The sequence below is a fragment of the Necator americanus genome, chromosome IV (genome assembly GCF_031761385.1).
Source record: "Necator americanus strain Aroian chromosome IV, whole genome shotgun sequence".
Taxonomy (NCBI): domain Eukaryota; kingdom Metazoa; phylum Nematoda; class Chromadorea; order Rhabditida; family Ancylostomatidae; genus Necator; species Necator americanus.
This window is the reverse complement of record NC_087374.1, coordinates 25,508,553-25,521,978: the sequence shown is the minus strand read 5'-3', so window position 1 is coordinate 25,521,978 and position 13,426 is coordinate 25,508,553. Positions and strand designations below refer to the sequence as shown.

Below are 13,426 nucleotides of genomic sequence, written 5' to 3'. Positions count from 1 at the left end.
TCACCGATCGAGCACGCTTACGTAGTATTAGCAAAGAAGCTTTAGGCTTGCAGCAGTGATGTAGTTATTCACTCCTAAGATTTATAAATAAATAAAAAATAAATATAGACAACAACATCATTGAACTATGGTTCGAAACATTAAACTAGAGAATTTCGACTGAAGTTGACTGATGTTTGAAATACCTTGGTATTTCGTTCCCTAAATTCTTATCCATCATCCTCTATCTATTCAGACCAAGCTATAAAATGTATTAAATCATTTTTGCCCGAAAATTTGCCTCTAGCTCATGCTTGATTTTATTGACACCATTTGGAAACTCTGAGAAAAACTTCCTCAAGATGCAAAAGTCGAAACGGCGAACCTCTCGCTTTGGATGGTGTTCGACACTTCGTGAGCTGAAAAAATAACACCGCACCTTTTGTTCCTTAACGTAAATAATGAACCTTCAATTTATTTCCTAATACTCCAATAAATATTAGAATGACATTCTTCAGGAATTCTACTTTTCGGCACTTTCTACGTTGCTTGATTTATGTGTTTTAACCTTTCTCAGAAGCAAATTTCGTCTGTCATTACGTTGGAGACACAACTTTAGTAAGATGGGCGAGGCTTGATGACCACAGCGGCTCCAGGAAATGCCTGCTTTGGTTTACCGACAGCCTATACCACATACACAAATGCTCTTAATTGGCTGTGGGTTCCTGAAGAACCCCCCCCCCCCCCCCCCCCCCAAAGTTATGTATCTGATCGCTTGCCAAGTATGTGAATAATAATACTGAATACACTGACGAAACAGGAACAGCACCGCATAAACGAGTCAAGGAGCACCTAGATGGGCATGGATAACATCAAAACCATCAATCCTCTAAGAGCTCATCGCAGGAGGTGTCATGGCGATACCACATTCAAGTCTTCTTTCAGTCACAATCTTTTCACGCGAATCCGACGTTACCCCACGAAAAACATTGGAGGCGTTCTTGTAACATTCATTATTCGTAATGAAGAACACATCGTTGCGACCAACGAGCTTGCGCAGTATCAAGACTACGTGTTTTACTCTACAGTGTCAGAACAAAAAGGACATCTTTAATGGCTATTACTAGCGGCGTATCAACTGGTAGTTCGCTATACGCTGTCAAAATGAATGCTATGATCCGCTCTTCTTCTCTGTCTGTCTTTGAATCTTTGAGCGTTAATCTTTGAGCGTTTTCCCTGAGCTCTCTTTCTTGTGTATATACATTTTGTGAACTATGACACGTCCCGTCGTGGTTTTCCAAACTCTGAAGGAGAAGGAGTCGAAACATCAGCCGAAATGAAGATCGATAACAGTCTCAATCAGCTCAAAAAGCAGTGCACTATTCAACTCGAATTTATTAATTGTGTAAAAAGGTGAAAACGAACTACCAAATTCTCATCCTCAAATTTACGTAGAGACCAACATGCATTGAAGGAGCTTGTTTAAAGAAATATGAACGAGAAAAATTGTGCACCGTTAGATGAAGTGATTCTTCATTACATCATGATCACGCTTGCATCGCAGCGCATTCTGTCTGTGACAGAAATATAACAAAAACAAGGCATAACATATTATGCCGATTTTAGTAGTAGTCACGATATGAAGCAACAACATATTATCAATAATTTATCAATACGTAAAAAGAACCAAAACCTCGTCAATAACAGGGAAGAGCATTTAGATTTTTACCACACATTATTACTTACTAATTAGTAGATTCCCGCAATTACAATGTTGATATAACAACGTCGAGATCAGCGTTGGTGACGCGCTCGAAGGATCCAACTTGGCGACCTGAAAAGTATCTCTGAACACGAAGATTCATTGGAAAATATCGCTGATTTTGAGAATTTTCCTTTTTCGACATGACTGTTGCTCCAATCCCTTTTTCCAGAGAAACGTTATAAACTCGTTACTCGAAGATCGTTCTACAATTACCGCCTATAATCCAGGAATGGTGTGGGTGTAGTGTAGCGGTTAGAGGTTCTGCTACTTAGTGCTCACCAAGCCTCTCATTCATCCGGGGTCGATAAATTGGTATTAGACTTGTTTGGAAGGATAAAAACACTGACTTGACAGATCGGCTAGCCACCGCAAGTTATTATATAGGCCAGCTACACGTTTGTAAACCTCAAACGACTCTGAATTGAAGTGAATTTGGTGACGCGTCCTTAGTGGATCGATTAACGCCAGATACTTTATCCTTTATCCTTAACCAAAGAATAGGATCAAAAGTCCCCCTACTCTTTGCTGCGTGTTTTTCAAAATGAAGATATGCTATAGTTTACTATAGAAGAGTTTTCGTTACATTCAGAGATCCCACGTCTTGCTCTTGCCATCGGATTCCGTGAAGGAATCCATCAGCTACACAGCACCGCACACAATTCAAAAATATTCTTTTTTCCAGTTACTATCGATCGAGAATGAATATGAGAGCCTTCTAAAATCCCCTACTGGAACTATGTAGTTGTACTGTTGCCAAATGCAGTTTATTAGCAGTTGTAATATAATGAGCGCTGTTTCCGTACTATTCCGAATGCTGCTAATATCAGTTAAAGAAGCGGTTATAATTACAATAACACACTGGAGCAGTATGCTAGCGAGCTGCATCGTTACAACCACCGTAGGAGCAGGTACCGCCAGCGCGTGAACCATAGGATCAAATCTTAGTCGGTTATGAACAGTCCATATTAGAATTCTAATGCGCAGATTTCTAACAATTGAATATTCGACTAATATAATGGATAAAAATGGTCTTCTCAAACATTCTACATTTCAAGTACATCCTAGAAATAGCTGTTCACATCCGAAAACGGTTCATATGACCTATAGATCAAGTGGTCATTTAAATAATCGGTTCTATGTATACAGTTGCTAAGAAGGTGACAAACAGTTTGCAAAAATTGAAAGTGATCGGATAGAAACATTGCGAAAATTGACGAGCACTCTGAAGAAACCAGATGACCTCTATCAATCCTCAGAGTTTGTAACTTCAAATCCATAGAAATTTTGCTTGCCTTTCGAGTCTTTAACGGGTTTGATCACAACAACTTCTACATTGGCGCTGTTCAGCTTCTCTTCCATGACTTGCTTCAAGATTGCCAGCGCAACTTTTAGTGCTTCCTTCAGCGTCATATTCTGAAAGGATACTCTTAGTGCATAATGTTTGTCCTCTTCAAATATTCGGACGTTAATTTTGAGTAAAATTAAAACGAACTGAAGTTTAAAAGGAAAAAACAACGATGACATTCACACTAAGACTAAGATTGAAGTAAACAGAAATTTTAAATAAAAAAAAACTACGAGAACACTTACATCGTGATATTGTTCTTTGAGACTTTGTTCGGCCCCATCGCTTGCAGCGCCTATCGACTAAAACTGATAATATAAAGTAACAACAACACAACTTTTTGGATACTTGATTATAAATAGCGTGTTAAAGACAGCATATCACGCATCTGACGCGGTGACGGAATCTGCGCGAAGAGCTACTGATGGATTGCGGAATCCGATGTGATTCCGTTCATCTCTCCACAATTGCCGTAGAAAAACGGCATGGGAACCGCCTTACTTCCTAAGAGACACTTTAGAACACTACTCTATGTTCAAGTTCTGTCCCCCCAGCAGCCTATTAACTGTTCATTGATTTCGCTTGACGATACCGGTGAGAATACTGATCATCAGATCACTGGTCTTCCACCGTCCGCACCAGGATGCGAAGCGTGCACAACGGTGGCGCGTTGCAACTGAAATCGTCGTTTAAAGAAACATCACTTTCCACGGCGACTTTGGCGACGATTAGGGAGAGAGGAGCGAAACCACCGCGGATCCCGCAGTCTAAGTCTAGCTTTTCCCGCAGATTCCTTCACCACGTCAGATTCGTAATATGCTGCCTTTAACCAAATGGAAGTTCTATCACTGACCTTGGCCTTGCAGTCAATAAATGTGCCTGAAGGATCCAGATGGAAAAGTTTCGCACCGTCTTGGTCAACACCAGCGAACAACATTGCTACGCCAAAAGGTCTTGACATTGACGCCTGAAAAAAAAAAACAAATGACTACTCGAACACTGAACGTGATACCGAAAAGAATTAAGCATCGTTACTTTGGGAATCCCTTCAAAATTCACCTTTACGTCATCGTCTCCAAACTGAAGAGCAAGGTTGGCAACAGACTGAGTCACATCTTCGATACGAATTTTACGGTTGTAAGTGAACCAGAAATTCTGAGCTTCAATCTGAGCGCGTTCCACCAATGTTCGCGAATCTGCTATGAGACCGGCAAATGTCACTCCTAAATTGATGGAATCACAATGCAACATCTACAAACAATCTGAAACAGATAGCGGCAGAACTGAGATTGTGGGAAAAATCAATAAAACATGAAATTTCGACACATCCCAAAAAATCAAGTTCCCTTCAAAAGTTTTGGAAATTAATTTATCTAAGTTCTGCTTGCACCGAATATTTCTAATTCAAACTTTCTTCAAGAAGAAAGTTCTTTCTTTCTTACATTCTTCCATGCTACCGTGATCTTGATGCGAACAATTTGCAGAAAAGTCAAATTTAAATCTTAGGAATGTTCAACTTACCAACATGCTCATCAACTTTGCTGATTTTCTCAATTGCATCGTTGACCATGAGTTTGGAAGTGGAACGCTTTTCTGCAGCAAGGAGGACACCCTCATCGGTGCGAATTCCAATGCTAGTTGACCCGAGCTGGAAATAAAGAATATTGGTATTTCCAGTATTTTAAGAGTAATGCTTTAAGAAAAAACTTCCTAACGGTTTCTTTGAGGTCACTATCTCTTATGCAATATATGTAAATATATATATATATATATATATATATATATATATATATATTCATATCCATGATACTACTTCAAGAGTATAGATCTGCTATACCTACTAGCACTGTGAAGTTATAAGAACCTAAGGTGCAAAGGTAGTTGGGGAGTGAAGTCACACAACGCTGCACTAATCTTGTACTTCGGCACGTGAAGAAAACTTCCACAGAGAACAAAGATCGGGTAAAGTATTGTTGGGGGGAGTGGGCACTTAGTGGCGCACTTATTTCTCGAAGTAAATAATCAAATCAATCGAGGCCGTAAGTCCTAAGCATTAGTCTTAGAGGATTTATAACATGTAAACTTAAGTTACTAAGAGAAAGAAGTAAGTTTGAGCCCCCCCCCCCTCCCCCCAACGACACTTTACCCCAAGGATCGTTGTCAGATGACAAGAGGCTCCTCGGCCGAAAGTAAATGAGAAAGCGATAGTTCATCAATCGACAGGTCATTACTGAAAGTGAATAGCTGACTCATTCGAGGCCCTAAAACCTAAGCGTTAGTCTTCGGGGGCCCATGACACGTACAAACTTTGCCGCTCTATCTTCCTTTTCTCTTAGTAGTATTAGCCTGCATGTCATGGATCCTACGAATACTAATGCTTAGATTTTAGGGCCCGACTCAGATATTGACTTCCAGTGACGAACTGTTGACTGATAAAGCACGCCTTCTCAAACGAGTAAGGCAGAAAAACATTTTAGTGTTAAGAACGGTCTTTGCGCTCAAGAGACTTTTTTTTGCGCGCCGAAGTATATGTCGAAAAGAGCAGCCTTAAGTGCTTCCCCAACTACTCTTGCGCCAAACCTAGTAAAGTAAAGAACGATGGGAATCAATGGTACAAAGAAGTCCCAAAAAACGAGTAAACCAAAAGAACCGAGAAAAGAAAGAAATGAGAGTAAGCATTAGATCACCTTGACCGCCTCAATGGCATACTCCACTTGGAACAGACGCCCTTCCGGCGAAAATGTATTCACACCTCGATCATACTCACTGCGAGTCAGGAACATGGTTGCCCTATGAAATTTATAGCATCAAATAATTTACCGAGAAATACCGAAACACGCAAATGTAAACCACCCGCAAAAATGATGAGAAAATGGAGCACACTACGAAGATCTGCAATATCGCGTCAATAGACACCACTATACATAATACACCGCAACCTAAATAGACACAGATAAAGACAGTATGGTGCATTTGCTATTTTAGCTCTATAATGGACTTTTCTTTCTCAACATGTTATCTAGGCGACACTAAAGTGCGTTTCTTTGAACGACCCAACAACTACAGTGCCGCTGCTCATGAGTTTCTTCGTTCTAACGAGGAAAATGTTGTGGATCAGATTGAAAATGCTCAGCTGGATGGGATTTTACCATTAGAAGCTAAGGACTCGCAGAAAGTGAGTTTGATGTACAACAAAAATGTTCCTTATTCAGGATTCTGATGTGATGAAGATTCAAAACGATAGTCACACAACACTTGAGCTTTTTTTTTTGTTTTTTTTCCTGTCTTTTTTTTTTAAAGATAACAATCCACTGCTTAGTTCAACGACCTACAATTTACTTCTTTCTTATTCTTTACATCCTCTTTTCCGGTATTTGTACTCCTTCTGCACAGTCTAACTAACAGCCTAACTCTGAAGTATAGTCGGGTCTAAACGACATGAAATATGGTACAGCTGCGTGAGCGGCTGCGCTCCAAGCGACGCAGTGTAGGTAGCGGTTGAAATCTAGCTAGGACCGTCGTAACTGCAGCGATGAGGGGTGCTGGTATGGATCCTCACTCGATTTTAACCGCTTTAACCTCTACCGCACCTCTTCAAGCGCAGCCGCCTACATAACGGCTGTGCTTATGTCCTTTTGACTCTACTATGATTTCTGAAAGTGCTTTAACGAAAGCGACGCAACAAATTCCTGAGATAAACAAAAAGTGATTTGTGGGCTATTAGAATGCTGCATTTTATAACATTAGTGGCCATATATTAGTTATGTTTGAGAGGTCTACCTCTATTTTCTATACAAGACAGAGCCTACGCCCAGTATGCGTTTATTAGCCCGGTTTTATTATATCATTTCTTGTGGAAAATGCACCTATTTTTAACGACTGTTCGTAAATCTCTAGAACTCGGGAAATTTGGTTCCCATAATACAGGCAAAACATGCTATAGCATGACTACGCGATACACCATCAGTGAAGGCATGAAACACGGTGCATTTGCGTACGTGCTAAACGGCTCGGTGGAGGCAGCACTTATAGCCGAGGTTGGACGATCGCAAACGACTGCAATGGGTGGTGCCAGCAAGGGTTTCAGCACGCTCCTAACCGCTACGCTCCACTGCTCCGCCTCGACAGAAGCCGCTTACGCAATTGCACCGCGTTTCATGTCGTTTTGACCCTACTATAAATGTCTTCTTTCCGTTGTACTGGGTGTCTTTGACCACATGCATATGTCGTTCTTCTTGTACCAAGAGGCTCATGCTTACGCCGTGTGACTTATTAGGTATCTACATTTTGTTGCAAGAATTTGAGAACCACCTTCCTTGGTCGAGCATAGCACTTGCAGTTTTCTAAGTTCTAAAGTTTTCTTAAAGCTTAGACCTAAACTAAGTGATCCAGTGCTAGTATAAGATGACATCAGTGATGGGGTGTCATTCACCAACGAACGTTTGGATTGAACCTAAACCTTCACGATCTCGACATGATCTGAGTTTGAGATATAGTTTTTTTCCAAAGTTAATTCCCTAAAAAAGTAATGTTTTCTCCCAAGCTATTGGCGCATGAATATCTCTACCTGTGGATCGTCATTAAATTGTTCACCTTGCTTCGGCGTACCTACCTCCTTCAGCGGTCTGAAGACATGGGAAACCTGACCGTAGAGTTTCCACAGGCGATGACACCTCTACCAATAAGTGATTACCGAACGAGCGCTGCCATGTCATAACACTCGATCGATAATTGGTGGTGATGGTGGCCTTACTTCTAAGATTCATCGCCAACGTATGCTGTGGGCCTTCTTTTTCTGTGCTTTATCTGTAGTTTATGCGCAGTATCAATTGAGGGCATGTACCACTCTTTTGTGTCCCCTGATCCAAACTCAACTGTGGCAAAAAACAAAATTGCACTCATGTCCACAGGTTTTTAGGTTGATGTCTCTAACTGTAGTACTTTTTGGGTAGCTTTATTCTGTGGAATACCCTAAGAATGTTTACTGCTTATCTGAGCAGAAGGCCAAGATTGTCATTTTTATTCTGGCTAATGTTTTGGCATTGCTGCTTTCTTCGGAGCCTGGAAAATCAAAGGCACCTCTAGTCTATCTCCTCTAACGCCTCGTCACCCCACGAGATATGGATTAACAAAAAGATGTGCTTGCCGGTTGATCACGGCGATATATTCTTTCCACGATTCATGATTGGACATCTGGCTGTTATATAAAACGCTTTCAATGTTGTTCGCGACAAGACGTCGGGTTCGCATGAAAAAATCGTGACTGCTATCTTGGAATGGATAGTGCCATGACATTCTCTGCGATGAGCACCTACAAAGGCTAATAGTCTTGATTTTTTTAAAAGAATACACGTGGAACACGTTACTTTCTCACATTCTAGTTTAAGCTTACATCTCAGTATGACAGTTTGCAAACAGCACCTGATAACGGAATTTCAGGTTAATATACGTGTTTCAAAACATGGTGTTTGGATAAGCAGAAACATAGATTCGACAACAATCGATCGCATACCTCTTGTAAACATTGTATTCTCACTGGCTTACGATGATGGGTTCACTCGGTTAGTCATAAAACTCACAATCCTGATATATTCCTATTGATGGTTTAGTTATATATTCAGATATAACGTTGCAATGGTTGTAAAGGCTCGTCAATATGAACCAGAATACAAATGTCACGTATTTCAATGCAACTCATTGCGAGAAGCAGATGAGTTTCTACGAAAGATCGACCATCTTTTTGACTCTGTCGTTGACACTATTGAGAGTAGAGAAGCGGAGGAATGCGAATGGGTTGATGTGTAGAATATATGATGTAAATAAATCCTTATGTTCGTGTTCATTGATACAGGAAGAAATTTCATAAATAGGTAGACCTTTCAATACTTCATCCTAAAACTACTTCAATTTCTACACGACTACAATATTATCGCTCAGACTGATGTGGTACAAATCTGCCCGTCCGCTGGCAGTTTTAACGTCAGTTCTGTCATATGGAGTGGCCAACAAAGCCGCAATATACGCTGACCATGACAGTACCGAACAAAACCTTGAAACATTTACAAGTTTAGAAGCAAAGAAGAAGAAAGCTCGACAGTTAATTGAACGTCAAATGGTAAATTGCTTAACATAACTCATTACAAGACGATATTTTACATCTCCGAAGTATGATTAGTCCTTGTACCGACGTAGAGTCGTGTCAAAACGACATGAAGCACGGTGCAGTTGTGTGAGCGGCTGTGGTTAAACAGCGCGGTTAAACAGGCGGTTGGCATCGAGGTGGGACCATCGCGAATTGCAACGATGAGTGGTGTTAGCAAGGGTTCCCCTCAATCTTAGCATTCCACCACTTCGAGCGCAGCCGCTTCTGCAATTGCACCGAGTTTCATGTCATATACCATGTCCGTAATGGCATTTTGTTACCTGCCTTCTACATATATGAGAACAGAAAGACGTCAATCTAAAGAAGTTGTTCTGCGACTAACTGAACGATTAAGAGGAATAAAAGATTATTGTGCAGTATATGAGCAGACACCTTCCTGAAGTGTTGCTCAAAGCAGAACTATTTGGTAGTCCTCCCTACGTGTTCGCCTCCCCTATGGATCGATTTCTGCAACACGTCAGGAATAAAACCTATCTACAGAGGCGGGCCACGCATTCCACTTGCGCTTTGCCTAGTCAAATCTACGACAGGAAATCTAGTCCAGTAGCAGTGACGAGATCTCCGGAGAGGGAGGGTAGGTGTGGAGGAAGTCGCAGTCCCACTTAAATGAATTAGAAATACAGTCGGAACGAAACGGTTTGGCTTATGGTGCAACTGATATGCGGTTTTGTTCGCAGTGGGACCCTTGATCCAGCTCTGCCGGAGCTAGAGCGATTGCAACCATCCAAGCAGTTGCAACAAAATTCACGTTGTTTTACCCTCTGCAGTACGGTACAACGTGTCTACAAATATGGTAGGGTCAAAACGAAGCGAATGCGAATGCACGGCGCAATCGCACAATCCGCTGTGTTCGACGCGGCGCGGTGGAGCGCAGCCGTTTATGGATAAGATCGAGTGAGGAGTCCTGCTATCAGCGTTCATTGCTGCAGCTTGCAATGGTGCAACTGTACCGTCCTTCATTTCGTTTCGATCCTCCTATACGGTGCTACGACACCGTATATATTTTTGGCCTCGAAATAAGATAACCGCACTTCGATTGGGACAAAGAGCGGAAGAGAGTATGTGTTAAACAGAGAGACCTTTCAGACTTACATAACCTATTTAAACCTATTCAAAAATGAGGGAAGAATAAATGAGGTTCGGTGACTGAATAGTTCAGATTTATGTTATTAACACTTTGGAGTACTTTACAATTTATCAATTCGCAGATATTATTGAGGTTGTTGCTGGAATACCTGGACTTTCGGTAGGAGTCACTGTGAATGGACATGTGGTATGGCGTGAAGGCTTTGGATTCGCCAACCTAGAGAGCGGAAGTCGTTGTACAGAAGACACGGTAAAGTATCAATTTGCCTCCATCAAGATTAAGCGTACTTATTTTATATGTACGTATACACATTTATTTATGTCCAAATTTAATATATTAATACGTTATGTATTGGACGGGTGTAGCGCTGTCGCTAAGAGGTCCGTTGTGGCGGGGTGGTCGATGGCTCGAGACCGCCCTAGTGCCAACAAAGTCTTTCATCCGTTCGGAATCTATAAATTGGCCCCAGACTTGTCTGGGAGAATAAAACACTGACTTGATCGTGTATTTATGTTTTCTTGATATGCCAACGAGGTTTAGGTGAAACTTTTTTTATTGGCCTGACGTTTCGACAAACTCGTCTTTTTCAAAGGCCACCTTTCGCCTTGGTCACAGTCTTCAAGAACGCGGTGGTTTACCAACCCCGCTAGTCGGTGAAACTGGCCTTTGAAAAAGACGAGTTTGTCGAAACGTCAGGCCAATAAAAAAAGTTTCACCTAAACCTCGTTTTCATAACATGAAAACATAAATACACTATCAAATGCCGAGGTTTCCAGAAGAGAGAACTTGGAGATTGTTGGACAGCATACTGACTTGATCATTGGCTGGCCCCCGCAAGTCGTTGCATAGGCCAACACGCGTTCCGTAAATCTCAACGGTAACGAAGTACAGTAGAACGCATTGGCGCATCCCAAGTGGATTGATACGTCAGAGAAAGATCATATTTAGGGGAAAATGTCGTTGAGAGAGAGGGGAGGGGGGGGGGGCACTCAGTGGCGCCCTTATTTCCCGAAGCTCTAACCTAACTTAACTAACTTAACTCTAACATAATCAAATAACACCTACGGTAGTTCAGGTGATGCGGATCGCCAGTATTAGTAAACCAATCACAGCAGCTATAGCAGCAAGACTCATTCAGGATGGGAAACTAGATTTGGAAAAACCCATACAGGTACGTTTAACTGTACAAAAACTTTTGGTGTAGATGAAACCAATTTTCCGCAGGTTATTTTGCGTAAATTTTACTAAGACTACTAAGTCTTTTAACTCAACAGTACACAAAAAAATCATAATACGGAAAAAAAAGAACTCCGAGGAACTCATCGATAACACCGCGGAGGTTCGAGAGAGCATCCGCCTCCACTGAGGATATAACGTTTAAAGTTGGGCTCTCTGTGGGCAAACATAGAGTTCGTGGGCAGATTACGAGTATAAGCGTTGTTTCACTTAATTCCCTCTAATCGTGCTCAATCGTGATGAAATTTGGCGTGGAAATGGCGTTTGTTTCAATGAGGTGCGTGAAAACGCGCCACTCCTGTGCACGCCATTATCATCAGCAGCCTATTGATTGGTTTTACTTGAATACGCTGCTGAAGAAACTAGATTTCGACCTCTCGCTCGTGGAGGCGACGCGTGTACGAGGGTGCAGCGTTTTCACATACCTTGTAGGATTTCAAACACCGTTTTTCTGTGCGACTGAAGGGAATTGAGGAACCCACACTCATACTTGTAATCTTCACCACAAACTCTATGTTTGCCCACAGAGAACTTAGTTTCGTGACACGCTGCCTTTAATGTCCACTCTACACATTCGGCGCTGTCTATGCAAGGGGATTCTTACAATAAAAATTTCTTGTCTAATCTGACTCTAAATGTTGGGTGATGTCCGTAAAAACCGCTCTTAACGGATGGCAAAACTATATTTTCTCGAAATTAGCCGAGGTTTTCGTCACCACAACCCAATGTATTTCCAGGATTATCTCCCAGACTTTCCTGAGAAGAAGTATGAAGGAAAGCCGGTTACAATATCCCTTCGCCAGCTGCTCTCACACACCGCTGGTATACGGCACTACAAAAAAGAAACAAAGGTGGGACATTATTATTGATCTGCTACCTACGTAGAAGCTGAGAGAAACGTACTTAGCGTACTCATATATGAAAAGGAGAGGCTCTTACCTGTCAACATACATTTTGAGACCTCTTTTCTTCGAAATTATCCGTGGTAATTTTGAACTAACAAAATTTGAACCATCGGCTTCTCAAAGTCAGGTCGCTTATTCTTCTTCGTGTTCCTGCATATCATCCTCATTTTCCTATTGCCAAGGGGTCTATAGCGTCCCTTCCACTTTTAATACTTCTTCAGCTGATTCCTACCACGACCTAGGTCATTTTTCTTCCAATCACTGGGGTCACTTCCACTAAGTTGAGGAGTTGTCGGGATTTCCATCAGGTTCACCGAGTTTATTTAACCTCGATGAAAGCGCCTCAGAATTTCTGCAACCTCCGGTAGAACACCGCATCTTCATTTCATATGGAAAAGAAATACATTTTCGGAGTTTTTTTTTTTGACAAAACTAACCCTTTACGATGGAACCTCATTTCCTGGGTTGTCGAGAATTTGCTCCTACTATGCGGTCAGCACAGCTTTTTCTCTATATAGTGGTCAACATCACTGAAACTTATTCATTTTCAAACAGAACCGAAGTTGAAAGTCGTTGAGCTGCGGACTAATTGCGCGGGTGCTCCAAAGCCAAGTCATTGGAAGATTTTGAGGTGTTTTGATTGAAACAGTTTGATATTGCGGACAAGATCTAGGATAGTATGTGGTTTAAGACTAGAAAGAGATTTCAATTATCAGTGCATTTTGGAAGGAATTCCTTGCATTTGTTTGATGAGCACAGAACATGTCATAACCTTTCTTTCTTGGAGGTATACAATCATAACGCAGAATATTTAATGCGAGAATTGTTAAATCTGTACAACTACACTCTATTAAGCAGCACACAAGGCAAGACAACTGCCTCTCAACTCAAAATTCTAGTACATGTGCATTTCGTTAACAAATAACTGACTAACTGATTTCTCAAG

The 13,426-nt window shown here is 41.4% G+C and overlaps 3 protein-coding genes across 4 annotated transcripts; 2 read left to right on the top strand and 1 right to left on the bottom strand.

Annotated features, from left to right (window-relative positions):
* Window positions 1–1,745: 1,745 nt before the first annotated feature.
* Window positions 1,746–5,872, bottom strand: RB195_002668 (uncharacterized protein; the record flags this gene model as incomplete). Its single annotated transcript, XM_013446683.2, has 7 exons — window positions 1,746–1,813; window positions 3,037–3,157; window positions 3,335–3,391; window positions 3,943–4,056; window positions 4,149–4,312; window positions 4,611–4,737; window positions 5,777–5,872. 7 exons carry the CDS (start codon window positions 5,870–5,872, stop codon window positions 1,746–1,748), a joined length of 747 nt encoding a protein of 248 aa, XP_013302137.2.
* Window positions 5,873–6,081: 209 nt separating this feature from the next.
* RB195_002667 (uncharacterized protein) lies at window positions 6,082–8,894 on the top strand (the record flags this gene model as incomplete). Its single annotated transcript, XM_013446684.2, has 3 exons — window positions 6,082–6,264; window positions 8,529–8,650; window positions 8,711–8,894. 3 exons carry the CDS (start codon window positions 6,082–6,084, stop codon window positions 8,892–8,894), a joined length of 489 nt encoding a protein of 162 aa, XP_013302138.1.
* Window positions 8,895–9,030: 136 nt separating this feature from the next.
* RB195_002666 (uncharacterized protein) lies at window positions 9,031–13,405 on the top strand (the record flags this gene model as incomplete). 2 transcript variants are annotated; one of them, XM_064200027.1, is made up of 5 exons in its annotated part: window positions 9,031–9,204; window positions 10,472–10,588; window positions 11,415–11,510; window positions 12,313–12,426; window positions 13,268–13,405. In XM_064200027.1, 5 exons carry the CDS (start codon window positions 9,031–9,033, stop codon window positions 13,403–13,405), a joined length of 639 nt encoding a protein of 212 aa, XP_064055908.1. The 2 variants fall into 2 exon arrangements, with proteins under 2 accessions (XP_064055908.1, XP_064055909.1); XM_064200028.1 differs by lacking the exon at window positions 13,268–13,405 and having other exon boundaries at window positions 12,313–12,444.
* Between the last annotated feature and the right edge of the window lie 21 nt (window positions 13,406–13,426).